Source organism: Onychostruthus taczanowskii, unplaced genomic scaffold, assembly GCF_017590055.1.
Source record: "Onychostruthus taczanowskii isolate IOZ18803 unplaced genomic scaffold, ASM1759005v1 scaffold178, whole genome shotgun sequence".
Lineage (NCBI taxonomy): Eukaryota > Metazoa > Chordata > Aves > Passeriformes > Passeridae > Onychostruthus > Onychostruthus taczanowskii.
The window spans coordinates 327,637-354,586 of NW_024498995.1; the positions used below are offsets into that span (position 1 = coordinate 327,637).

Sequence of the window (26,950 nt, forward strand, 5' to 3'; positions counted from 1 at the left end):
CGAGGGATGGAGCAGCTCTGCTGGGAGGAAAGGCTGGGAGAATTGGGGTTATTCAGCCTGGAAAGGCTCGGGGTGACCTCATTGTGCCCTTCCTCCTTTCTCCTGCCCCGAGGGTTTGGTGGAACAGCTTTGGAAATGCCTGCTCTGCACCTGCTGGTGGCTCCATGGAAACTTTGGTGCCCAGCCAGCCTGGCTCTGGCTGCAGGACAGCAGGACAGCAGCACCGGGGGCTGTGGCATTGTCCCTCAGCGCCTGTTGCCACCGGCAGCCAGCGAGGGGGGACTGGGAATTCTGACCCACCAGGGGAGCTGCTGGAATCTCGGCATCTCCACAGAGCCTGAGCGGGCTGGGTGTCTCCATGGGCTGAGGCTGCCTGGATCCTGATTGGGGTGAGGCTGCCTGGATCCTGAATGGGCTGAGGCTGCCTGGATCCCGATCAGGGTGAGGCTCCCTGGATCCTGAGCAGGGAGAGGATCCCTGGATCCTGATCAGGGTGAGGCTGCCTGGATCCTGATCCCCTGGATCCCGATCAGGATGAGGCTGCCTGGATCCCGATCAGGGTGAGGCTGCCTGGATCCCAAACAGCTTCAGATCCTGAGCAGAGGATCCTGAACGGTGCAGGTGCCCAGGTCCCACAGCCTGGAGCTGCATCCCCACCCGGCTGACGTTCCCAGCCCACTCCTGATGCCCCGATGGACACGATGGAGGCTTGTGCCTGGACAGAGCAGCTTCTGCACATCCCACCAGTCCCGGCCGGATTCCAGGGGAATGGCAGGGCTGTGCTGCCCCTGGGGCTCCGAGAACTCCCCGGAGCCCCGGAGAGCCACGCTGTGACAGATGGCCGGGGTGAGCTGCTCCCAGCCCAGCCAGCAGGTCCTGCGGGGGATTACAGCCCCAGCAGCCGGGAGGGAGCGGCAGGGCTCGGCTGTGATTAACGGGGTTCATTAACGCCCTCCTGGCCCGGCCTTCTCCTTCCAATCCCACCCCTGGCCTTTGCAGCTCCAGCTCCGGCCGGGAAGAGCCAGAGCGGGGTGAGAGAGCTCTCGTTGAGATGCAAAACTGCATTTCTGCCATTTCCAGGAGCCAGGGGACGTGGTCGGAGCCAGGGGAGCGGGGGAGGGTGGGTGTGGGTGTGCGTTGGCATTTCAGCGTTCCCTGCCCACTCCCACTCCCTATTATTCAGTCTCCATGGAGTCCTGAGGGCTTTTTTTGGATGCCCACTGTTGGAACTGCTCTGTTGTTACTATTGCTCTTTGTAGCTGGGAATTTTTAGGACAAAAGGTGTGTGTTATATTTGGGTTGTGCTCCCAGGGTGAAATTCCACCTGGTGACTCCTGTCGGACCTCAGGTGGGTCCCAAAGCACGGGGGCGCTGGAGCTGTCAGGGATTAACAGCTCTGTGAGTGTTAATTCTCCTTTCCCTGCTGGGAGCAGGAATCCCCTCCCTCCTCCAGCCCTGTGTTCCTTGGGAAGGCAGCGAGGCTGGAGCTGGATGAGGCACCGGAGGGGAGCTCAGCTCAGCCTCAGCTCTGACCCAGGGCACACCCTGCTCATGAAGTCTTTTTCTTCCCCTTCCCTTTCCCTTTTTTTTTTCCCCCTTCCCTTTCGGCTCCATCCCAGGATAAGGCTGTCCCCACCTGCCTCCTCAGGGGAGCATTTCCAGCAGCTCAGCGAGAGAGAAAGGCTCGGCGTGGGGGAGTTATATCATTTATATCATTCTTTATATCATCGTTGTTAAGAGTAGCAGGTATTGATGTACAATGCATCTGTCATCTTATTGTGCTTCCTATGAAAATGTGTGTACATAGTACAGATACCGGAGAGAATTCCACACTTTATACACTTGAAGGCATTCAGAGATCAGTAACAGAAAAAAAAAATGGCACAAGAACAAGGCCTAAATGCTACTGGATGGGTATCTACACTGGCATGATGCATATAGATATATATATATATGTACACATATATATATAGTCATATATATTATATATAAGAAATATAAAATGCCGATGACATAACAAAAAAGCGTTTTCTTCAACAGGTGAGCCTCAAGGTCAAATCCCAGCCCCATCTTTAAAAGCTTGAATGGGAAAGAGAAGGAAAGAAAATAAATAAATGAAATGTGATGAAACATTAGGAGAAATCCATAAGAAAATTTATGGATGTGGCTGACCCGTCGTCTTTGGGTGATCGCTGGATACAAAGGACTGACCCCCAGTTCCTAATTTTGGTCAGGAAGCAAATAATAAGAATAAAAATGACAAGAATAAAAATCAAAACTGCAGTTTAGAAAAAAAAAAATTACTAAAAAGACTTATTGCAAAAGCTCTTAAAGATAAGTAGCACTTGGGCCCGGGGAGGGCTCTGGCCTGGGGGCTGAGAGACGGGCTGGGGGGACCAGATGGGGACCCCAGAGGGGACTGGTGGGCACTGACAGGCTCGGGGGGCAGTGGCCCAGTGGCCACGGACCACAGCCAGGGCAGGGCTGTGCCAGGGAGGGGCAGCAGAGGCCCTGGGACCCCACAGACACCCCAAACCCCCCGGGGCAGCGGCTGTCGGGGCTCAGCGGGGCTGGAGCCCCTGAGCCCCCCGTGAACCCCAGGGGTGTTGGGGCTCCGGTGCCTGCCCAGCCACGGTGGTGCCAAGGGGACAAAAGGGGCCAGGGGCTTCCTCGTGCCCCTCTCCCCGAGGATGGCTGGGTCTGGGGCCACAGGGCTCCCTGCGGACGGGAGGGACCGCGGGGCAGTGCTGGAGCTGGCCAGGCTGCCCAGAGCCCAGCAGGGGCGGGCAGGGAGGGACAGTGCCCGGTGTCCTCAGAGCCGAGGTGGCACCTCCCAGCTGAGCCCCCTCCGGTGCTCCCGGGGCTGATCCCCGGGCTGATCCCCGGGCTGATGCCGGGGCAGGGGCCAAGGAAGACGTTCAGGACAGGTGGAGGTGCCGCGTCTTCGTGCCGGGAGCGCCCGGGTGAGCCGGGGCTGTGGTCCCAGGGGACTGAGGCGCTCTCCGGGGACTCCCAGCCCGCTGCCCTGTACCGGGCACACCGGGGGCTCCCCGATGAGCCCCCACCAGGCACAGGGGGCCCGGCAGGCACGGCAAAGGCGTTGGAGTAGGATGAGCATGGAGACGACGGAGGACAGACGGACAGGGCTGTGGATGGAGACTGCGGCCGAACGGCTGCTTCTTCTTGGCTTCTGGGTTTTAGTTAAAAAGGCCGAGGGGAGCCAAGGGGGAGCCGGGGCAGGCCCGTGCCCTGGCCCACTGTGCGTGTCGCTCCCGCTCCGCGGGACGGCCGGGCTGGAGCATCCTGGAGTCTCTGAAGGAGCAGGGCAGGCGCAGAGCAACCGCCGCGGGGGCTGCGCCGGGGTCTGGCAATGCCCGACCCCACTGCCCGCCCCGAAATCCGAGGCCGTCGCTCTTGTCCGTGTCCCACCGTGCCGAGGAGCAAAGGCCCCCTAGATGTGTCTCTCCGCTGGCGCTGGCGGGGAGAAGGGCAGCTCTCGCAGGGCTTTGGTAGCTCAGGTTGTACATCCAGACGTCGGTTAGCAGGTGAAGTCCTCAAAGGTGCCCCGGGCCGGGTGGTGAGGTAGGATGTTGGCTGCGTACGTCATGCCTGCTGGGTGCCCCCGTATGCTTTCACAGGGATTCTGCGGGATAAACGGGATGCTGGAGCCGCTGCTTTCATCCAGGTCCTTGCAGAGACCCAGCGCCATCCCCCCACAGCATCTCTGCCTGGGCCTTCTGCTCCTTTCCCAGGGGTTCCCCAAAACTGTGACTCCCCACCCCCCAAGCTGCAGGAGGGGACAAGCAGGATGGGACAGGCAGGAGGGGACAGGCAGGCGGGGACAGGGACAGGTAGGAGGGGACCGTGCTGTGCCCCACACTCACGTGGCGCTTCACGTCGTCCATGCTCAGCGCGACGCCCTTGTCTGTGTTGTTCCTCTTGTGGTTCTTGCGGCACTTGCCTCGCCGGCACAGCCGGTGCTTTATCACCTGCCAGAGCCATGTTTCAGCGCCGTGGGGCTCACGGGTGGCCCTTCCCCACGTCCCAGAGAGGCACAGCCTCGGGATGGAGGAGACACTCACCTCATAGGCGTAGTCAAACAGCTCCAGCACTGTGAGGATGCTGGCCCCAATGAACAGTCCCATCTGCCCTCCAATGTCACCTGCAGAAGAGAGGGAAACCATCAGGGTGGCCTGAGTCCAGAGTCGGGTGGCAGGGGGAGCAGAAAAAGGGCAGAATTTGTCACCACTGTGGCTGGTGCCCGCTCATGGCAGTGGGGTGCCCTGCTCCACATCTGAGCTCTTGGCACGTCCCAGTGCCTTGGGAACAGGCCATGGTGACAGGGCCAGCACGAGGCCACCTCACTGGGGGACTCTGCCTGGGGACTGCCCCAGGGCTCCCCACAGCCACCAACACTCACCCAGCAAACCTGCCACCTCGTACGCCTTCTTCTGCTCGATCGTCTCATAGTTCAGGGCTTCAAAGAAGATATCCAGCACCAGGATGTTCTCCCTGTGCAGGAGAGAAGTGGCATCAGGCTGAGGTTTGGGATGGAGGGACCAGACCCTGCCCCACCACCACGGTGCCTTACCCGATGTACTGCTCCGACTTGTTGTACTTCTTGGCCAGGTACTTGGCCGAGGCCTTGCTGGGGATCTTGACCATGGAGAGCTCTTTGCCGTAGCGGGTCATGTTGCAGGGCATCTCACAGATGCAGTACTCATTGTCCTTCTCAACCAGGAAATCTGTGCAGGGAGAGAGGGGAGATGAAGAAACCCAACACCGCATCTCCGTCCCACCCACGGGGCCGGGCAGCCTCACCTAAGGCCGGATCCGCGCACTCCTTGTACTGCTCCGGGGTGCAGTAAGGGGCATCGCCTGGGGAGACACAGAGCAGGTGTTCCAGGTGGGACCACACTGGGGGCTGGGCCGGGGCCAGGCCAGGCACGGGGCTCACCTGGCATGTGCACCATGCGGCAGTTGCAGTTCTCCACCAGGTAGCGGGTCTCGCAGTCGATCCGACACGCCGTGATGCTGTAGGTGTCGTAGAACTCCGAGTCGCCCGCCACGGCCTTGCAGTCGCCCCAGGGAGGCGGCAGGTAGATGAGCTGGAAGGGGAGAGAAGCCAGGAGTGAGGAGAGGGTCCACAGGATGGAGTCCTCCCCTCCATCCAGCGTGAGGACGGGGCACAGCGAGGAGGCTCTGCTCCCCCAGCGCAGGGTGGGAGGGGACATCCCACACCTGCCCCGTTCCTACCCGCTGCTCCTGGCAGGACACAAAAGTCTGGAAGCCGGGAGCCACCCCGAAGCCCAGCTGGTCGATCAGAGGGGGCTCGTCCTGGCTGTGGATCTGCACCTTGATCCCGGCTTCGAACGAGGTCTCATCTGTGGCAGAGAGAAGTGGGGTGAGCACAGCGCTGTCCCTGCTCCGAGGGGCTGTGCTGAGCCTGCTGTGAGAGGGACCACAACTCCTTCCTCCCACGCTTCCCCTGGGCCAAGTCATTCATCCACGTGTCCATCCATCTGTCCATCTGTTTGCTGCACCACGTCCTTGCCCCCTCCAGCCCGACCCCCCTGCTCCACACCCAGGAATGTGGCAGGGAAAGTATTTGACTCTATTTATAAACAAGTGATGGCTGCGTGTCTAAACGATGGGGAGTTGCCATGGCAAAGAGCAAAGACAAGGAGGAAAAGGGAAAGAAAAGACCAGAAGTGATGAGAAATGGAAAGAGGGAAGAGAAGGGAGCCCAGGGATGTGGATCTGTGGTCTGGGGAGCTGGGAAGGGGCTGGGAAGATGAGTAGGGACTGGGCAGCACCCCAGGAGCTGCTGGTGACTGAGTGGGCCTGCTGGAGCAGTGGGTTACCTGTTTCCCCCCACACTGGCAGGTACTCGTCCTGCTGGATGTCCAGCATGATCTCCAGGCCGTTGCCAGTGCCCCCCTTCATGGTGATGAGCCGGGGCTTCCCGTCCTGCCCCGCATTGAAGGTGTAGCACTTCCCATAGCGGGTAAAGACCTGCAGGAGAGGACACGGGGCTGAGGCTGAGGCCCCTCTGTGTGCAGACACAGCACGGAGGCAGGAGAGCATCCCCAGCCCCAAAACTCAGCCATCCCAGCCTGGGCATGGTCCAACCTGGGCTCCTGACCCACGGGATCTCTCAGTGTTGGAACTGCCCATCCTGGCCCTGGTAGAGGAGGAGATGTTCCCACAGGGATGGGCTCAGAGGAGACTCTGCAGATTTACAGCCCCAGAGAGCCCACGGCAGCTGTGGCTCCCCAAGGTGGTGGCACTCAGCCTGATGCCTGCACCGGCGCCTCCTCCAAGCCCTCCTCCATCCCTGCAGAGGACGGGGCTGGACGGGATCCTGGACCCCCCCATCCCTCCTTGGCCGTTCCAGCTCTCGCCTCCGGCAGCCGGCGCGGCCCCAAAACCACGGAGCTGCTGCCAGCCTGGGCAAGGGGCACGTGAGGGCAGTGGGCTCACACCACATGGTGCCCCACAAACCCTGATGGCACCAGGATAGAGGTGCCAGGCACCTCCTCAGCAAGCACAGCCCCGCGGATACGCTCCGTGTCCCACCAGAGCGTCTCCACAGCCAGTGCTGTCCCTAGCTCCGGCAGATGGGGCTGAATATCAGCCTGTCCCCGAGCAAGCTCCAAGGGCAGCATCACCTGCCGTGCCTGATCCGATCGGCCCCGGAGCTGCTCCCCGTGCCGGGCCATCCTGGGGCTACTCACCGGCGCAAAGTCCCCGGGGCCGCAGCGCTGGCCGCGGTAGCTGCAGCTCAGCAGCATGTCCTCCAGCTGGTGGCAAGTACGGTTAAAAAACCCGTACAAATTTAGGGGCTCGTCCTCCTCCCAGGGGTCTGGCTGGGCTGGGGTGAAGCCCAGCTCCATCCCAGGCTCGTAGTCAACAAGAGGGGCCAGGTAGAGCAAGTCCTGGTGGCTGAGCTGCGAGAGCCGCACACGGTTGATGTTGCAGAAGGTGACGGCGGGGAAGGTCATCTCGGGGCTGTCCTCCTCGCTGAGCAGCGTGACGTGGTGGTACTCCAGGTAGTAGGCGATGCGGTCGGCCACCTGGTAGAGGAAGACGGAGAGGGAGAGGAGGAAGGCCAGCGCCCACAGAGCCTGCCGGGCGCCCAGGCTGCCTTCCACGAAGATGTGGCTCAGCCCGTGCAGGGTGCAGCTGCTGGCAAAGGCCACGAAGTCCGTGGTTGCCCCTGCGTCCTCCTCGTCCTCTTCATCCTCCTCCTGCCCATATAGGAACTCGTCTGCTTCATCTTCTCCCTTCCCAGTGGCTGCAGCGTCTTCTGGTGCTTCCTCACTGGAGAAGGAGATGGTGCAGAATATCTGGAGAGGCATTGCCCAGCCTGGGGGTCCCTGCTGTACTGTGGAGGTCCTGGCTCTGGTGTGGGGGTCCTGGCCCGTGCCCTGCCCCAGCCTGGTGGTCTTCAGTCAGTTCCTCAGCAGAGTGGGGCTGGGGAGAGCAGGGGAGGGGGAAGGGGCAAGTTCAGAAAGGAGAAACGGAGAAGGGAAAAGGAGTGAGGCGAGCGGGAGTGAGGGAGAGGAGCAGAGGGATGCTCGGAGCGAGGAAGGTATATCAGGAGCAGGAGGGGAGGAGGAGCGAGGGGCGGTTCCGCGGGCTCCCCGGGCCCCCCGGGACCCGCCGGCTCCGGCTGCCAGGACGGAGCAGAGACATCACCGGCTGCAGAGGCGCCGTGGGAGCTCCCAGTGCTGCCTGGGGACCCGAGGGGCTGCCGGGGGTGGGCACACGGTGTGTGCAGGTGTGCAGGTACCTGGCGCTACATCCCCGTGCCGTGCCCTCCATCCTTGCGTGGTCTGGTCCTGGCAGCCCAAGCGGCTGCTCCAGCCAGGCCCAGCCCTCCCTGCTGGGTCCCCGGCTGTCTCCAGAGCCGCCGTGTGCCAGGCTCTCTGCACTCGTCCCCAGGGCAGCTGGAGCCAGGGGTTTTCCCAAAATGCCTGTGAGACTGTCCTGGTTCATTGGTGGTCCAGGTGGGGAGAAGGATGCTGTGGTATCCTCAGGCTCCTATGATGATCTTCCTGCCCTGGCACTGCCCATCCCTGCAGGCTCATCCCCCTGTGCCGCGTGTGCACGTGAGAATCCGGCAAATCCAACATTCCCAGTGGTGTGAGGTCTGTCCTTCTCCGAGCAGGGCTGGTCTTGGCAGGATTTGGGGGCTGTCCAGGCAACGAGTCCTTCTGCAGAGCCCAGTCAGTGCTGGCCACGTCACCTCATGTTTTGGGTTCCAGTGGGGCACAGGGAGCCACCTCTTCCCTCAAGGAATGGCATCCAGGCCTTGTGCTGCTGAAGCAGGCGTGCTGAGGGTCCCAGGGAGCAGCTCTGGTGCAGGATGCTGGGATGGAGCTGCCGGGAGCACAAGCATCTCCTCTCTGCACAGCACAGCCCCTTCTCGTGGTTTGCTGATTTCCTGTACTCAGCACTTCATAAAAGCATCCAGAGACCACAGAGCAATCTCCAGCCCCATCCCGGCACCGGGGGAGAATCTAAATCCGGCAGCACTTGGATGTGCAGGGGTTGGATGGGAGCTTTGGGCTGGTGCCTGGATGGGAGCAGCTCACCCCAAGCCCTCAGTTCAGCTGCTGTCTCCTTCCCTGTGCACTCTGCAGGGCTCCCGGTCCCTGAGCACATCCCAGTGCACATGGACACCACAAACTGGGAGAACAAATCAGTCAGGAATCAGTAAAAATCTGATCTGATGCCAGTACAGTATCTGAGATCCCTGGGCAGGTGATGATGCTGGAACAGGAGCTGGGGATCCCTGCCAGGGGCAGTGATCCATGATGTGACAGTGGGGTGTCGTGTCCTGGGGCTCCCCAAGCTCAATATTCCCTTCAATAGGGCCCTTGTGTAAGAGGGACACTGGCAGATGCCACTTGGGGACCTGGGAGAAAGAATGGATGTGGATGACCTTGGGGACGAGTGCCACTGTATGAAATTTCATCAGGCCAAGATCAAGGTTGAACCTTTTGGGAGCATCCCAGAGAATCTGAGATGAAAACTCTTCCTGGACAAGAGAGTCAGGAAGATGAATTGGGTGCCTGGGAGCCACCAGGACATGGGGGCCAGCTCACAGGTGCCCTGTGCCTTTGGTGGGGATGAGCTGCAGGGCAGGGCTGTGACAGCATCAGGGCTGCTCCTGGCAGGGGGTTTGGAAGAGCTGGGCTGGTTCAGCCCTGTGGGAGCAGCCTGGGAACGCCCTGGGCTGGTCCCACCCAGGCTGGCACGGAGGATGCTCGGGACAGCGAGGAGCAGGTGAGGGCTGCCCGGGGTTGGGGGAGATTTCTGCTGCTCCCAGCTCTGACTCTGAGTTCCTGTGCCGTGGCTGTTGTGGGGAGAGAAGAAGGGAAACGGAATTAAGGAATTGCAGGTTGAGGGGGTTGTTCAGCCCCGGCAGGGCTCGGACAGGTGAGCGGTGCCGCCCGGGGCCATCGGGCAGTCCCTGACGGTGGGAGCGAGGGGCGGATCCGCTCCCTCGGCGCGGGGAGGTTTAATGTGTCTTCTTGGGAGCGATTGCAGCAGGAAGAGAGAGAGAAAGATGCTGTAATGAAAACATTCCATCATCGACTGGGGCCATTAACCTGCTTCGCTCGGCTTAAACAGCTCGCGGGATGCGCCGGGGCTGGATCCCAGCAGCAGGGCCCGGCTCCGGTTACCGCCACCTGTCCCAGCGCCGACACCCGAGCCGGGGTGAAGGTGACCGGGGACAGCCGCAGCCTGGAGCACGGTGGCACCAGCGCCAAGGGGAGCGCGTCCTGACCCCCAGATTGGGGTCAAAGTGCGGCCGTGTGTTGCAGGCAGGGGGGTGTCGTCCTGGTTTGTGCAAGTTTTGGAGATGCTGGAGGAGTCCTTGGGCTCGTTCCAGCTCCTCCCTCGCCGGGAGTTATTTTTACCCTCTCTCAGGTAAAGCTTTGGCGGGGGCGAGGGACGGGGGATGCTATAATTAGCCGTGACATCAGCCCCCGTGGCGGGTGCTGGGGTGATGCCGCCACACCCGAGCCGGCGCTGGGACCGGGGATGCTCCGCACCCTCCTCCCCGTCCCAGTGAGAGGTGTGGGATGGGAGGAGGAGATGGGTTTTTCCTGCCTCCAGCACCGTGTTTGGCCACTGTCCCGGGGCTGTTCGGCCCCGCTCGCTGCTCTGCGGCTCCTCACGGGCCTGGGAAAGGAGGTTTCCCGGAGCGGGGGAGCACGGAGGCGGCGGGGGGGGGAAGCGGGAGAGGGATTTGACGGCAGCAACAGCACATTTCACAGCCTGTCACGCTTTAATGGCAGAGGAGATCAAAGCCGGGATGGAGTTATTCATAGAGATAAACCAATCCCCGAGGAGGCGAGGAGAAAACAACATTGCAAGCGCTGTTATCCCAGGTCTCCGAGCCCCGGGGAGGCTGTCGCCGAAAGCGCCCCGGGAGCTGGACCCGCTCGGTTTTGTGACGGGCACTGCCCATCCCTGCCAAAGACTGGCTGAGCCGGGGTTGAGCTGCCCACGTCATCCCCGGGGGTGCCCGGAGGTCGGAGCTGGCTGCTAGGAAGGGGTGGGATGAGGGGTGGGATGAGGCAGCCAGAGCAGCACGTGCGGGTGGACATGTGGGGCAGATGGAGACCCCACGGCTGGGCTGTCCTGCTCCCACCACGCACCCGGGTGTGCCAATCCAAAGGGAGAAAAATGAGGTTTTCCACGTGTCTTGGCCCAGGGAGGTGCTTTGCAGCTCCCAGAGCTGCCAAGATGGAGGTGGAGGCACCGGCAGCGCTGCCACCGCCGCTCCGGGCGGGATGAGCCGCTCTGGGACGGCTCCAGGGCTGCAGATCCCTCCCTGACCCTGGCGAGAGACACAGCAGAGGCAGCCAAGCAAGGTGGGATTGCCCGGGCAGGCGGGATCTGTGCCGGGACTAATCCCGCACCCCTTATCAGATGCTGCCACCTTGCCTCGGCTCGCTCCGCCAGCCAAGCCGGGCGCAGCTTGTGTTATCCGGCCCTTTATCCCCCAGATTAGACGCTTCACAGTGGATTAGCATGTCACATTCTAATGCAGAAAAATTGATGATTAAAAAGGACTTTTTCCCTCTGTATTATTCCCCACCTCCGCCTCCTCTCCACCCCGTCCCTGCAGGCCCACCGGCCCCAGCCGCGGGCACCGGCGATGCCAGAGTCGCGTCCCTGGATCAAACGGGATGGCAAGCAGGAAACCGAAGGTGCCTTTTTCACGCCGCATCCCGGCTGCTTCTGGTGGCGGGGTCCGGCGCTCCAGGTGCCTGTGCCATTCCAGCCCCGTGTTCCCGGCTGCAGACTCAGCACCTGCAGCACAGGACTTTAATAAAAAGCACATTACGGTGAGTAATGTGCTAAGTGGACTTCATTATAGAGCCAGGGCCTCCCTGGATCCCGTTGTTCCATATGATTTCATATCAGATGAGCCTTATCTCCTCTCCAAACGCTTCCATTTAAACTCTATTAATCTTTCAAAGCTTTCCTGGGCAAGCTCTTCCCAGCCAGCCCTGCTGGGTGCCGGCGCTGCTGCCCCGGGCACTGAGGCCACCTGCAGCCACGCTGGCCGGGGGTTTGGGGGGGCTCAGCCAGGACCCCCCCGCAGCTCCCTGGGCAGTCCAGCGTGTCCCCGGAGCCTTGGCTGTGATCTGCCGTGACGGCTCCGCAGCCGCCGCATCCTCCTCCCCAGGATCTGTTTACGCTCCTATAACTGAACCTGTTTGTACCGCTGAGAGCTTCCCGGTGCTTTCCCCGCTGGCAGTGTCCCTCTGTGCCGTGCAGGGGTCACCAGGACTCTGCCAGGAGGCGGAGGATCTGCCGAGGTGTCGCTAATTCCCGCGCATCCAGGATTATTCCAGCCGACCCTGATCCCAGCGCCTTCCCGTGTTTCCTGCCGATCGCCAATCACCCGTAAGCAGGTTGCGATTTTTTCCGACATCCTTCACAATCGCTCAGCCGGTTCATGCAGGCAGATTCGAGCCGGCGGTTTTATTGGAGGGGGGAAGAGCCCACGGTGTTCCGGTCTGGTTTCCTTGCTGTGCTCGCTCGCTCCGGCTCCGCACGCATCACGCTTTTCAAATCTAATCTAATCCAAGCAGAGCAGTCACACAGCCCTGGCATGTGGTGGCTCTTGAAGGGTCTCCCTGTCCCTGCCAGGAGAGCAGGGGTTTAAAATCCCTGAAAAAATCACAGAGTGCGTGGGAACACCCTGCCCCAGCTCCGTCCTTGGGCTGAGAGCCTGGGAGCAAACACACCAAACACTCCATACAGAAAAAAACCTCCAAAAAAAAATAAATGATTGGTTATAATATCCAAGTGTCAGGGCTGTATAAATAAATAAGAGCTGGTGAGGAGCTCCTTGAACCCTGGCTGGAGCAGGAACTGCAGCGCTGCCTCGGGAGCCCCGGCCAAGCTCCACAGGCGATAAAACACAGGTGGCTCTAAACAGCCAGAGAAATTAAACTGAGGCAAAAAGGCCAGGAGACAGTTAATTTCCTGGTCTCCCTGTGGAGATCTGTGGCTTCAGAGACTCAGGGGATCTGCTCCCTCCAGCCTGGCTTCTCCCCACTTGATACCAGGGAGAGAGGGGAAATGGCACCAGGAGGGTCCTGGGCACGTCCTTTGGAACCCTCAGAGAGCACCTTGCTATTGCCCAGCCTGGGGCTGGGAAAAACACCAAAGGGAGGCTGAGGGGAACAGCTTGGAACCCCTCCAGGCTGTGCTTCCAGCCTGTGGATCCTTTGGGACACACGTGCCCTGTCCTCAGCCGTGAAATCCTCACCTCCACTGCGGTCAGATACCACTCGAAAGCCTCCTCATCTCCTCCAGCAGCCACAGATGCCATTACTGCTTATTAATAATCATTAATAATTCATTTGTTAATGAGTCTTTCTGTGCAAAGGCATTGCAAGGGGAACAGGCTTGGCCAGAGGTGAAGCTGAGATGCTCGGAGCTCTTGGCACGACACCTCTGGGTGTGTGTGGGGCCTCCGGCTGTGCAAAGTGCTTTGGGGTGTGACATCTCCACGTGTGCAAGGTGCCTTTTGTGAGTGTGACCCCTCTGGGTGTGTGCAGAGCTTTGGGGGTGTGTGACCCCTCTGGGTGTGCAGGGTGCTGCTGTGTAGGGGGACCTGCTGGGGCTGGGCACGGCCCCTGGGCAGAGCCAGGGACTAAATGACACCAGCTGAGCCTGACCCTGATCCCACAAGTCCTCCTCCTCTAATCCCACCGTTTTCCAGAGGTTCAGGTGCTGGATGCGCTGCCATTCACAGCTCTAATGAAGTGGCTGTGCCGTGCAGGCACGTGGTGCCTCTCACCGTGCCACTGTTCTCATCCCTCTTGTCCCTGATCCTCTTCTGCTCCATCTTGGCCAAGATCAGTCGTGCTGGGCTCGCTGGAGCCGGTCCCACAGCGCCGGGGCCGTGCTGTAGCTGTCCTGCCACAGAGGGAGAGCGAAGAGCAGCCAGCTTCCCACGAGAGCTCCCATCCATCCAGCTTCGTGTCAGTGTGGGGCGAGCAAAGCCACAGCCCAGGGCTCCCCTGTTCTGCCTGAGCAGGTCTGGGAATGCTTGGCTGAAGCTGGGACAAGGAGGCAGCTGAGGAGCAACGCCTGAGTGTCTCTGCTCCCTGCCCGAGGGCGAAACAGCTCACGGCTGCTTTCCGGATGATTTGCTTTGAGCAAAATACAGTGATACGGGGAAAATCTCCGAGCTGCCGAGCAGACAACAGAGTTGGGGCACTCCCAACCCGCTGCACTTCCCGGGAGAGCCGAGTCACCACCAGCAAACGGCTGCGATCCCGCGTGTGGCAGCTCCTCTGCTCCGTCACCTCCGATTATCTCGCCCGTGTCCCGCTGGGTTTGCTTCATTCGTCCGGAAAACGGGGCAACCTCGGGGGTCAAACCCTGCTGCTGTTCGGCCGCGGAGAGAGGCCGGGGTGGGGAAGAGCCCGGGCGGAGTTTGCCGATGATCCAGGTGAGGATGCTCAGCCGGGCCCCTGGGGACACCAGCGGGATGCCCGAGGTGAATCAGTGCTCAGAAACAACGGATACGTGCCAGCAGTTTCCAACCCTTATAAGTTATTTAGGAGCCTGTGTGCCGCTTTAAAAAGTGATTTGCATAAATCACTCGAACGTCTTACAGAATTTGTAGAAGCACCGGGGACCGTGGTGGGATCTGCTGGGGCTCGGAATGCTGCTGGGAACCATCCCCAAACCAGGACGGGACTGTCCGGGGCCAGTGGCCGTGCCTGGTGCCCACACGCTGTCCCCAAGTTGTTTTTCCAGAGCCAGATGGACCCATGCGGTTTGTTTATTAACTGTCAAAAGCTCCAGGAAATGTCTGGGTATCAGTAATTCCCGCGCCCGGTCTCTCCAGCTGTGTTGGAGATGCTTCTCACTCCGGCTCCGTGATTATCCACTAACGCTGCGCCGCGGGGGAGCTCCGCTCGCCGCGGGGCTCCGGCCTTGTGACTGCCGTGGGGGGCCACGGGGGGCCAGGGCTGCGTTTGGGGTCCCTGGGAGGGGCTGGGGCTGAGAGCCAGGGAGAGCAGGGGGGCAGCAGCACCCCCGGCTGAGCACCTCTGAGCGTGCCCTGCTGTGCCCACCCCTCCGAGATCCCACGGGGGCTGCAGGGCACCCCAGAGCCCACCAGCACGGCAGGTTTGACCCACACAAGGAGGTTGTTTCAGGAGGTTTTTTCATTTTACCACGTTCCCAGGGTGGCAGGAGCAGAGCTCCAACACCCCCCAGCCGCAGCGAGGTGGGCTGAGCAGGGAGCCCAGGGGTGCAGAGATGTTTTGGGGGGGCAGAGGGGCACACACTGGGGTTTAGCAGAGTCTGAGGGGTGCAGCAGGATCTGGAGGTGTCTAGTGGGGTTCACCAAGGTGCAGTGGGGTCAGGAGGAGGGTGGGGAGGCCCAGCAGGGGCAGTGGGCTGCAGTGGGGAGCAGGATCTGTTCTCCATCACGGGAGCTCCTGCTGTGCCCCGGAGATGGGAGGAAGGAGGAGAGGAGGAGTGTGGTTGGGGTTTGCTGGGGCTGCTGCAGACCCTTCCCTCTCCCTCCCTGGCTCTGGCTCTGTGCACCCGGTGTTTCCAGGGCAGAGGATGCAGAACCCAATGCAAAAGGCAGCGACATGATCTCCACGTCAAACTCAATTCTCCCTAGTGCCAGCTCATCCCTGGAGCCTCATGGAAACGGTCCAGAGGTCTTAATCCTCTGCAGCTCACCCAGGCTGTCCCATGCACACTGCCCAGGGCTCTGGGCTCAGCCACCGTGGCCCAGAGCAGGACAGGGAGCTGGGGATGGGGCTTCCCCTGGGGTGGGTTCAGTGTGAGAAGGAAAAGCTGCAAATTCACATTGTGCCACCCCGGGCACAGCCACTCCCGTTCCCCCAAAGCACGGGGCACCTTCCCGAGGTTTCCTGCAGCCACAATTCCCATCCTGGGGTGTGGAGAGGAAGCTCATCCTCTGCGTTTCTCCTTTTTCCCTGGGATTTAGAGCCCAGAGACAGGGCTCGTGGGCTCTTCCCTTGCTGGTGAGGCGCCGGTCCCCGTGGATGTGCGAGGCCCCGGGGGAACCTCGCGGTGAGGGGAGGAAGAGCGAGCAGGGAGCCGGGGGAGGGGGGCCGAGAGCTCCCGCAGGGCAGGGAGGACTCCAGCTCATAAATAATGAAGCAGGAAGAGTGAAACATTGATCCGTGTGCTAATGAGGGTGCCAGGGAGCGTGGCCCCAAAACGGGGCGACAGCGAGGGCGAGCCCCCCTGCCTGTCCCATCCCTGGGTGAGGCTCTGGGGATGGGGACACCTCAGCCCACGTCCCTCAGGGCCAAGTCCTGAGCGGGGTCAAGACTTGCCCCTCAGCTTTGTGTTTGCCTCTTCAGGCTTTGAGGTCATGCCAGGATTTTGGGGAGGAGATCAGGGCACCTCCCTGTGCATCCCTGTCCCTGTCCCGGGCTGCTGCAGGGGGGAGCTCTGGTGGGCACCAAACACTGCCCTGGTGCTGGGGGGGCTGTGAGGAGCCTGGGCAGAGCTGGGGTGGGCCAATGGTGCCCCCTGGTCTTTTTAGAGGGTTCACTCTGCAGTTTGGGATGAATCTGAGCCTGCTCAGCTCCACTGGGGTGTCCCTGTGCCCTCCACACAGCTTGGGGGGCACATGGAGGGGGATGAGCAATGCCAGGACCCCCGATGTGGCTGCTGATGATGCAGGATGAAGGAGGAGATGGGAAGAGCTCAAATCATCCCAGGATGGGCTTCTCCACGGCAGCCAGCAAGAGCCCCCTGTGCCGGGGGACCTGTCCTGGCTGCAGGTGATGCTGTGAGCTGCCCTGGGAGCGACAGCAGCCCACAGCCCCCTGGGCTGCTCGGGGTGGCTGCTTTGGGGGGCACACGGGCAGTGCCCCCAGCACGGGGGGGTCTCTGCTCCCCCAGCCCGGCAGCGGGCGGGGGGACCCGGCAGGAGGTGGCTCCTGCTCTGCCTCGCATCACCCCAGGTGTTTAGGCTTCGGCAGCCCCTCATTTGCATTCGCCGCGGCTGCCCCGAGCCCTCCCTTCTGCCGGGGACAGATAAGGTGGCACCGCGGCGTGGCGGCCCCCGGCTGTCACCCCCGGCCTGCCCCAGGACCCCCGGCTGCCCCACAGACCCCCGGCTGCCCCCAGTGACCTGCAGGCTGTCCCTAGTGACCTACAGGCTGTCCCCACTGACCTCCAGGCTGTCCCCAGTGACCTCCAGGCTGTCCCCATCACCCCCCTGGTTGTCCCCATCTGTCCCAGGCTGTGGGGTCTGGGCAGCCCCCAAATTCCCCCCGGCAGATCCCACTGGATCAGTGAGAGAACGGGGCCAGCCCTGGGTGCAGAAGGGTCCCTGGACGCTGAAGGGGCTTCCCAGAGTGCAGAGGGGACCCAGCCCCGCTGAGGGAAGGTGGGGCCCCACCGGGGCAGTGTGGGCTGGTGGTGCCACCCCAGGTGCTGGTCCCCAGCACCCCCAGCCCGGCCGGGACCACCAGGCCCAGAGCAGCACCGAGCCCGGCTCAGCCCATGCAGGACCAGCAAGGCAGCAGGAATTTGCTGCTGAGACAATCCCTTACAAGCTTCTGAGAGTGCCAGGACCCCATCCCAGCCCCAGCACACACAGACCTCCCTCTGCCAGACCCCAAAGAGCAACACAGATGCAGCAGAGCCAGCTTCCTCTAATCAAATCCATGAAATCATCCCAACCTGCTTGCAAGGAATAATCCAGGCAGGAATAACAAACCAGCTGCGAGTCTGTTTGGCTTTTGCCGGTTGAAGGGGATGCAGAACACAGGGATTTGGAACCCAAGAGATGAGGGAGGGAGCAGGGATGAAGGTCCCTGAGGATGGTTCGGCGCAGAAAACGCGACCGTGCCCTGGCAAGAGGCAGCATCGGAACCGGGCACGGGCTGGAGCTGGCCCTGCTGGAGGGGATCCAGCCCCCTCCGGGCTGCAACGTGCCTCCATTTAACAAATAAAACGCCTCATGGCTGACAACAGACACCTGCTCGTGGAAAGAGCCCATGACGGGAATTTAATGCCGATGATTAAAATCACCCGAACTGCGCCGGGACCTGCGCTCCGCATACACCCCCCTCAGCGTGGGACACGAGGGGACAGCCCTGGGCTGGTGACCGGGATGGGGACCCCGAAGAGCGCAGGGACACGGGCTCCACGCCGGAGCTGCTCGGGAACAGCCACCGCGGCTGCCGAATTGATTAGGCAGCACCCGAATAGCCGGCACTGTTCCGCTCCCAGCTGGATGGGAGAGCAGGGATAAAGGCTTTATTGTGTGCTGGATCCACCAGCACGAGAACAACCTCCATGGCAGGGCGCAGCACGGAGCCACTGGGACCTGTGTTCCCAAGGGATTCGGCCATCCGTGCTCTCCCTGCTTCTCCACTGGAGCCTCCTCACCATGGCAGCTTCCAGCCCGGCAAAACCCTGCTCTGCAGAGCCCAAGTGATCCCGGGGAGCTGCGCCCACGTGGGAGCAGCCCACGGAGCTGTACGGAGCCACACGTGCTCCTGGGGACAACCTGGACCTCCAAAACCCAGCGGCACCCCCTTAGTGACGGTGCTGCCCGTCCTTTCCGAGCTGGGAGGAGGCAGGAGCAGCTACAGGTGGGCAAACACCCTCCTTGCATGGGGGAAAGGTGGCACTGGGCAGGGCCCACGGGTCACTCACCACTTTGAAGTCTTCAGGGGTGCACTGCTCCCCACGGAAGAAGCAGGACAGCAGCATCTCCCTGATGTCGTGGCCAGCCCGGTCGTAAAACTCCAGCATGTTGAAAGGTTTGGGCTTGAAGTTTCGGAAGTTGGCCTTGTCCTGCAGGATTTCCAGCTGCTTCTCATCGGCTGTCTGGATGTCTGGGATCTCGTATCTTGGGGGAAAGAGCAGGGAGAGGCTCAGGCCTGGCTGTGGTGGCTGCTCCCACTGGCAAAGGCCACTTGGGGTTCCCAGGAGCGACCCCTGCATGGGCTCAGCACAGCCCCACCTTGCATGTGGCATTCCCAGAGCATCCACCAGCACAAAGGGGCCCAGAGGCACAGGAAAGATCGCAGAAGGATGGATGAGGAGAAGCTGGGCAGTGGCCACTTTCCAAACCCATCCCACTTGTCCCACTGCCGGTCCAGCAGCACCAGCCCTGGTCGAGGCCACCCAGCCACCTGCCCTGTGCCTTTGGTGGCATCCTGGTGAGGTGGTGGCCTTGCTGTGACATGGGCTGAACGGGCTGGGTCTCAGCTCTGCTGTCATGCCTGGAAACCCCTCCCTGGGGCAGGAGTGGGGACAGCAGTGAAGCCCCTTGGCATTGGCATGGGCAGGGAGTGCGCCAGGCCCTTGACAGCGGCTTGGCAGCACCAAGGAGCCACCGCAGCCACGGGTGAGGGGCTTCCACAGCCCAAGGAATGGCACCACGATGGGGTGTGGGTCAGTGGCTTCACCTGCTGGCACCCCTGGCCTCGCTGCATGGGATGGCACCCAGACATGGCACTGGAGCCAGGTGTGCTGGATCAGCCCCACAGGTACGCAGGGAGTGGCCCAGGCCTCGCTGCGTGTGCTGCACACTGGGGATGGCAGCTGTGTCCTCTGGAGCCATCTGGGGCAACCCAGTGTGGGAGCCACATGCCCAGGAGCATCAGCAGGACCTGGTGGCTCTTGGCTGCACCCAGACTGACCGAGATGTCACCTGGGGCCACCTCAAGGCACCAGCACCCACCTGTTATTGAGCAAGGCCAGGAGCTCGCCGGCGTGGTACAGGTCATTCTTGGTCACTCGGCTGAAGCGGAACTCGTTGAGGTTGCAGAAGGTGACGGCGGGGAAGGTGAGCCTGGTGGCCGCCACCTCGTCCAGCTTGGTGACGTGGGGGTACAGGAAGTAGTACTGGATGCGGTTGGTGCAGACGAGGGCGAGCAGGGCCAGCGAGCCCAGGAAGCAAAGAGCCCAGACCACGCGCTTCAGCGACAGCCGCTCGTACGAGAAGATGTGCGAGAGCCCGTGCAGGGTGGAGCTGCTGGCGAAGGCCTGGATGCTCACCGGCTGCCCGCTGTCCACCTCCTCCTCGTCCACTTTCAGGTCCATCATGGTCAGTGCCAGCACCCCGGGGTGGCCACTCTGCCGAGAAGGGAGCCCGTGGGTGCCTCGTGGGTGCTGTGGGTGCCCAGCCCACGGCAGCCCCGGGCAGGGATGTGCCCAGCAGCGCCCGCCAGGGGCAGATGCTTTGCTGTGCCCTGCTCTTGCCCCCAAGCCTACATATACATATATACATATATATATATATAGACACACAGAGACATGCATATATATATACATATATACATAAATACATTGATTTGGATGCAGCCTCTTGCATTTCCCCCCCTCCCACCTCCTCCCTGCCCTCCCCATCCCACGGCAGGACTGGGGGGTGCTGTGCCCACCCCCCCCCCTTCCATCACCTTATCTCCCCCTCCCCTCCCACCTGCCCCGCTCCCCCTCCACCTCCCACAAATGGCACTGTCGCATCGACAAGCAGATGAAGGAATCAAGGATGCAAACCTGGGATCAGGGCCGGCGGCCGTGGCTGGAGCTGGGCTGGCGGTGCTGCCGCTGCGCCGCGGGAGCCGGGGCTGCGAACACGGGGAGATGTGCAGGCACCGAGGGTGCTGAGGCACCGAGCCCGGCAGCGGCGGGTGAAGCGGAAAAGAAGGGGGGGGGAAATAAAAATAGCCCCGTTGGTACCTTGGTGCAAGCGTGGGAGCGGGGATGCGCCGGGGCCTCGCTCAGCGCCGCGCGGGGGGACCGCAGGCGACCATCGCTGGAGAGGAGGCAGCTGCCGTGTGCGAGGAGATAAGAGGAGGAGAAGGAAGGCGAGCAGGAGGCTGCTTCCCTGCCAAACACATGGATACCTCCCCCTGTGGCTATCTGGGAGCTGGTGATTTCTTCAGATGCATAATCCGCATGAAGTCATTGTCTGAGCGCTGGTGGGGCCGGAGGCCGCGGAGGGGTGAGGGGTGCCGCAGGCCGGTGGGCAGCGAGGAGGAGGAGGAGGAGGAGAAGGAGGAGGAGGAGGAGGAGGAGGGAGAGGCGCAGGAGCGGCGCTCCAGCGATTGCAGGCGCTGGCAGGGGCTGTTGGTGCTGCTGCCGTGTGCATGTGGGTAATGTGTGTGTGCGTGTGCGTGTGCCGCTCCCATCCCCCAGCGCCTTCCAGGGATGCTCCGGCTCCTCGCCCCCCGCTCCGCCGGACCCCCGGCCCCATCCCACCGCCCGGAGCCGTCTCTGCCTTGCCGCCTCCTCCCCGCCCTTCAGGCTTCACCCGTGGTGGCCCCAGCGCCGGGGAGGGTGTGCTGGGACACCCCGGGCTTGGTCCTTTTGGGGGGCACCGGTGGCTTCCAGCCCTTTTCTGGCCCTGGGGCACACGAGTGTCCACCCGGGCTCAGCCAGTGCAGCCCGGCTCTGCTGCCTGTGGCCGGTCCCTGTCACGCTCGTCACGGTGACAGGGAGTGACCCTGCGGGCGGCGCTGGGCCCTGCCCTGCTCAGGACACGCCGCCCCTCTCCCAGCCCCGTCCTTCTGCCGCTGTCCCCGGCCGCTCCCGAGGCAGGGGGCACCGGGGGCTCTGCTCCTGCCCGGGGCAGAGCGGGGGGATTGCTCAGCGCTGCCCAGCTCCCCCCAGTGCCCGCACATCTCCCGCTGCCTCCAGCTGCAGCCCGTGGCTGCCCCGGGGAGCGGGGTGCCCTCGCCCCCCGTGCTGAGCCCCCGCGGTGGCGGCTCTGGGTGCGGAGGCTGCAGCAGGAGCCCGCCCGCTGCTCCCAGTGAGGTGGCTGCAGTCAAATGGAAAAGGATTCCTCAACGTCCTTTACAAGTGTGATGTTGGAAAGGGACAGCCAGAGCCCAGGGTTGGCACAGGCTGTGTCCCTGCCCAGAGGTGCCTTCCCAGCACGGTGTCCCCACCTGAACCACACAAACGGGAGCGTGGCCACTCAGGGGTACAGCAGGGTGAGGCACACGTACCCTGTCCCCAAAATCCCACGGCTTGGGCACACTTGCTTTGGTCCTTTTCTGGAGCATCCTCTCCCCTACCCCAGCAGGAGCCCTGGGTTTCACAGCGGGACCTGCCCGCGAGCACCTGGGAGCAGCAGAGCTGGGGGACAGGGACACCCCCCGAGCCAGTGCCGCCCCTTGCAGGGCTCAGGGACACCCCTGCCAGAGCTTGGGGAGGTGGCTGCGAGGCCGGGAGAGCAGCGTTAGCATTCCCAGTTGGCACAGCCGTGCCTTTCCCTTCCCGCTCCGTCCTGCGCCGCTCCTTGCCGGGCCGACAGCTGCCTGCTCGATGGCTGTCCCTCCTTCAGCGTCCTGATGGCAGCCCGGAGAAGGATGTGCTGCTGGGATAAGGCAGAAGGACATTCAGAGAGTGGTTGTTCCCCCCTCCTCCTCCTCTTCTTCCGGATGAGAAGTGGCTCTCTGCAGTGGTTTTATTGACAGTAAATCCCCGGCAGGGAGGGAGGAGGTCTCAGGCTGGAGCAGGTGAGCACGTGGACGTTCTTGGGAGTCCTTGATTTCCAGTGCACAAGAAACCCCAGGGAAGAGGCTCTGCTGCTTCCCCTGGATGGAGAAGCTTTCCTGGGGGTCTCGTGGAGCTGTTGGGGCCCCAAACACCCCAAACCCATTTTCTACAGGAGCCAGGGAGGAGGAGAGCGGCCAGAGGAAACTTCCTTACTGCTGGCCCTCGTCCAGGGAGAATGCAGCTGCATCCTTGGAATCGAGTGGAGCGTGGGGACTGGGAGCGTTTCCGTGTTATTTTTTGGGGAAGCCACGTGAGGGTTGTGTTAATTCCTGCTGGGAGAGACAGGAACCAGCCGAGGGCTGTGGGATGGGTGAGGAGGGAACAGCCCCAGGTGATAACTGCGAGATACAAAGACCTCAAGGGGTGGGTTAGTGAGGGGTGGTGGGGCTGTGGTGGAGTCCTCCTGTTAAAAATGGGTGCTCAGAGCACGGATTCAGCAACCAGGGCTCTCCTCAGCGTGCCCTCAGATCTAATTAAAATGAAAAAAGTAATTAAGGGAAGGTGCTGCAGAGCTGAGGCTCCCAGCACAGGCTCCAGCAGACAGGCAGGATCCCAGACTTGTCTTGGGAACACCTCAGGAGCTCGGGCCAAGGGATAACTCAAGGCCTGGGGCTCTTTTTTCACCTTTCCAGCACAGCTTGTCCCTGCTCCACCACACACACCCCAGTTATGGAAACCAGCTCCCATCCTGCTTCTTGGAAGAGCATCCCCAGGGCAAGGATGGATAAGTGATGCCTTTCCATGCTTTTTTGGGGTTGTGCTGTGCTTTTGCTCCCTCCATGGAGCCTTGGCTTGAAAATTGCTTCTTTACCTGCATCGCTGCTGTCCAGGAGACAAATTAATTAATAATGATCAATTAGTCCTGTGGGTGCTGGAGGTGCTGGGCACTGCTGTGTCCCTTCCTGGAGCATGAGGCTCTGGGGGTGCCTGGCCCTGCAGTCCAGGACTTTGTGTATTTGTGTATTTAAGGGTTTTAATTCAGAAACCACCATTGGCACGAGGCAAAGCTGGGGCTGAAGAGGCAGCGCTCAGGTGTTCACCCCATCCAGGACAAAAATTCCAAAGAAGAGGAGGGAAAATTCCATCCCCCCTCAAACCTGGACTGAGTGATGTGTAAAATATCTTCACAGCCGATCTCTGCTAATGGGTTGCAAATTGCTTCCATCAGCTCCAGCATTACAGACTGCCTCTGAAATTGCTTCCAGGAGCCCATTTTGGGGCCAAATACTTCCCAGCTTGGGGAAATAAGCATCAGCATCATTAGCGACAGTAAATTGTATTCAAATGAGGCACCGTGGGGCCTTAGTAGGATGGGTGGGGCAGCTCCAGCATCAGGGAGACTCTTGCATCCACACAGAATCCTTTAAATGGAAAAGGTTTCCAAGATCATCCTCTGAGTGCTGCCCCAGCACTGCCAAGGCCACCACACTGTCCTCAAGCCCCACATCTACGTGTCTTAAATCCCTCCAGGAATGGTGCCTCCACTGCTGCCCAGGACAGCCTGTGCCAGGGCTTGACTACATTTTCCATGGAGAATTTTTTCCTGTTTGCCAGCTCCAGGTGTTGGGTACCTGGAGAAAAACTGGTCCTGCCATTAAAGATGGGCAAAGAAGGCCCCTGCCAGTCCCTGCTGGCCATGCCCTTTGCTTTGGGCTGCTCCTCGAGGCATTGCCTTGCTCCAGCTCTGACCCACGAGCCTCCACAGAGATCCTGGTAGAGGTCCAGGGTTTCCTAATTCATGAGCACATTGTTAATTATCTGCTGGAAGCCAAAGCCTCAGCATCTTGGTGAGACTAACGAGGCTATTAACAGAGCTGCTTCTTGCCATGCTGGCTTGGGCTGGCCCGAGCGTGGTGCAAAGGCAGAGACAAGCTTTGTATCACATCCTCTGGCACCTGCTTGCCTTCTAAACCACATCTGACCATTGCTGAGACCTTTCCAAAGGAAACCACCACATCTAAATCCTGGGAGCAGAGAAGCCAGCACAGGCAGCCTGGTGAATCCGTGGGATTCCTACATCAAGCGCGTCCACGTGGTGGCAGCTGGGCAAGGGTGGCAGCCAGCCTGGCTGGAGGGTCGAGCTGCAACGCCCGGATCTGCTGCTCCCAGGAGTTCCCCCGGGTTATCCTGAGTGAAACCAGCAGTGTTTAAGCCCCGCAGAGGCTGCTCCAGGCGGCGGGGTCAGCGGGGCCCGTGAGCGGCGTCTCCGGGTGATTTATGCCGTGTTGTGCCGTGCTCTCGCTTGCACCCGCTTGGCTCTCCCGGCGTGAGGAGCAGCCAGTCCATTAAACACTGAGTCATCCTCAGCAGCATTTAATTTTGTGAGGGGCAGCAGTTTGGATAATTAAAGGCCTCCATCGCCAATGCCAGCGGCTGTGGAGAGCGGGGCTGATGGAGAAGGCGAGGACACCCAGCAGCAGCGTTAACCCGCCACAGAGGAGGTTCAGCTCTCCCTCCCTCCTCTCTCCCCCTGCTTTTTGGGGTGGGTTTTAACCTTTTCCTGCCTCACACAAGGGCTTCCTCAGTCAGGTGAGTGTGATGATGCTTTGTGCTATTTCTGCCTGGATTAACCATGTCCTGATGGGATCTCCCATGGGCAGATCTGCTATCTGGAGGCCTTGGCTTATTAAAAGGACAAGCTGTTCGGGGAGCTGGTAATAAAGCCATGAAAGCTTTTACGAACCAGAGTCGAAGGCACTAATATCGCTGTGCTCTGCGTGGGTGAGAAATTAGACAAGAGTTCCTCCGTGCTGATGGGGTTTTTTTCTCCCCCTATTCATCTTTCTCAACAATTATCTTTTATTTTGATATCTTTCTATTTAAACCTTCAGAACTGCGCTCGGGATGAAAAAGGAGGTTGAACTGCTTAACAACCGTGCACCTTGCAGTGCAGGGCGGAGGCACGGAGCCATGGGGAAGGTGGCTTGGGCTCTTCTGGGGTTTTGGCCAGCTGGAACCATCCCCAAGGGCCAGGCAGCAAACTCCCCTGGGATGGTACCCTGTGGGAGGGCAGGAACACCTCCTCACCAGCAGCCTCGGCACGAGCCGTAACGCTGTGTCTGTGTTGCACCAACATTGCACGCCTGGGGCTGGATAGTTGGGAATTCCTCCTCCTGCTGCTCGTCACCCTTGCATCTGGGTGCCCCTCACCTGCTTTGGGGCTGAGTGTGCTTTTTGCAGCCCTTTTCAGGGTTGTTTCTGCTCTTTTTCCATCCCGGAATCAATCAGACGCATCTTTCCGGAATTGTGGACAGCACCTTAAAAACCAAAGGCGGATGGAAACCCTGTGGAAAATCACCAAGATGGGTGTGTGGCTTCATTAGCTCGAGCAATTAGCATGAGGCAATGCAAAACCACTGGCTCCTGCTCAACCACTGCCTGAAACACTTCCCCCGTGCACAAATTCCACCTTGGATGGCTCCTGCCGTCCCCACTTGTTTCACCCAGTGTCCAGAGAAAGCATCTCCTGGGACACGCTGAGCCCTGGGGCTGCTGCCCTGGGTTGAAGATGCTCAGGCTGGATGGGACCTGAACGTGGAAGTGTGGGGCAGAGATCAAACAAACTCATTCCACAGGACGCAGGCTCAATGTGTGGCTGCCAGCAGCCCTGCAGTGCTGCCCAAGGCCATCCCTCCTGGCCCCTTGCTCTATTCCTGCTCTGATATCTGAAGCTGGTTTGGAGCTACCTGTGCAGAAATGCTCCTGCTGGACCACACTGGTGTTCCCAGAGCTGGCACCTTGCTGAAGGCCCAGGCCAGGAGCAGGTCATGGCACTCAGGTGTGTGTGCACAGATGAGATCCTGGGATGTGCTGTGTGTGGTACAGGACAACAGGAACCCCCAGCCCCTCCCTGGGTGCAAATCCAGCCCGTCCCCCTGTGCTGCCCCACTTGTCCCACACCATTTCTCCACAGGCACTGCCCTGGCTTTGCTGGTGGCTGTTTGTCCTCGTGTCCTTGTCGCTGCCATAGACCCCATCTGGATCACTTTGTCTTTTATTCCCTCTGACACTGGTTGTGGTCACAACAAAACTCATCTCATTACGGAAATGCTGAGGGTAGCTGGAAGGGGAAATGGATCCCTCCATCTGGGAAATGCCAGGTTGGCTGCAGAGCGGGGCTGGAGGAGGCAGCTCGGGTGCCTCGGCTGTGCCAAAGCCTCTCCAGCAGCTCGGGGGTGTGGGAGCCAAAGGGTTAACGCTGCCAGCATCCTCAAACGGCACCGATGGGAGCAGGAGCCTCTCCATCTCCGAAAGCTGGCAAACAAATTAAAGCAATGTTGCAACTAATGCGTTTCTTTGCAGCAGAGAGGAGGGGAAGAGCGGCTCAAAGGCTGCGGAGACAAAGGCGGCGCAGATGGGTGCTAGGGGACCCGCGGGCGCCACGTGCGACGCTCCCAGCTAAGCTCAGATTTGCTGCCACGGCTCCGTGACAGCGGCTGGAATAACCTGGGGAGGATTTATGAGAACCAGAGCAGGGCCAAAGGGGGAGCCTGCCTGGGAAGGGCTGTAGCTGGGAATTACTGTGGCGTTGACGCTTCTCGGTGTCCCATTTCTGCCGGAGGGATTGGCGGTGCAGGGGGGGAGTGTGGCCCTGGATGCTCCAGGCACAGAGATCAGAGCATCTTCCTGCCAGCAGCCCCCCGATGCACGGCAGTCCAGCATCTCCCACTTGGCTTCCTGGGCTCTCGAAGGGAAATTAAACAGAGAGATGCAAATCCCCTTAAACAATTTAACGAAGCTGATGGCCCCGCTGGAGCCGGGGCTGGGGCTGGTGGGTGCCCAGGGGGACAAGGCTGGTTGGCAGATTTGGTGTGTGGTGACGGGGCTGGGGGAGCTGGGCAGCTGGACCCTCAGCCATTGTCCAGGGGCTGCTGCT

The 26,950-nt window shown here is 60.9% G+C and overlaps 1 protein-coding gene across 1 annotated transcript; it reads right to left on the reverse strand.

Annotated features, from left to right (window-relative positions):
• Positions 1-3,538: 3,538 nt before the first annotated feature.
• On the reverse strand, positions 3,539-19,618 carry ASIC1 (acid sensing ion channel subunit 1). Its single transcript, XM_041400308.1, has 11 exons — positions 19,250-19,618; positions 18,217-18,412; positions 5,865-6,015; positions 5,257-5,384; positions 4,958-5,108; positions 4,822-4,878; positions 4,592-4,745; positions 4,421-4,512; positions 4,083-4,162; positions 3,885-3,989; positions 3,539-3,643 (listed from the first exon to the last, which is right to left on the reverse strand). Exons 1-11 carry the CDS (start codon positions 19,612-19,614, stop codon positions 3,539-3,541), a joined length of 1,584 nt encoding a protein of 527 aa, XP_041256242.1. The 5' UTR covers positions 19,615-19,618.
• Positions 19,619-26,950: the final 7,332 nt, after the last annotated feature.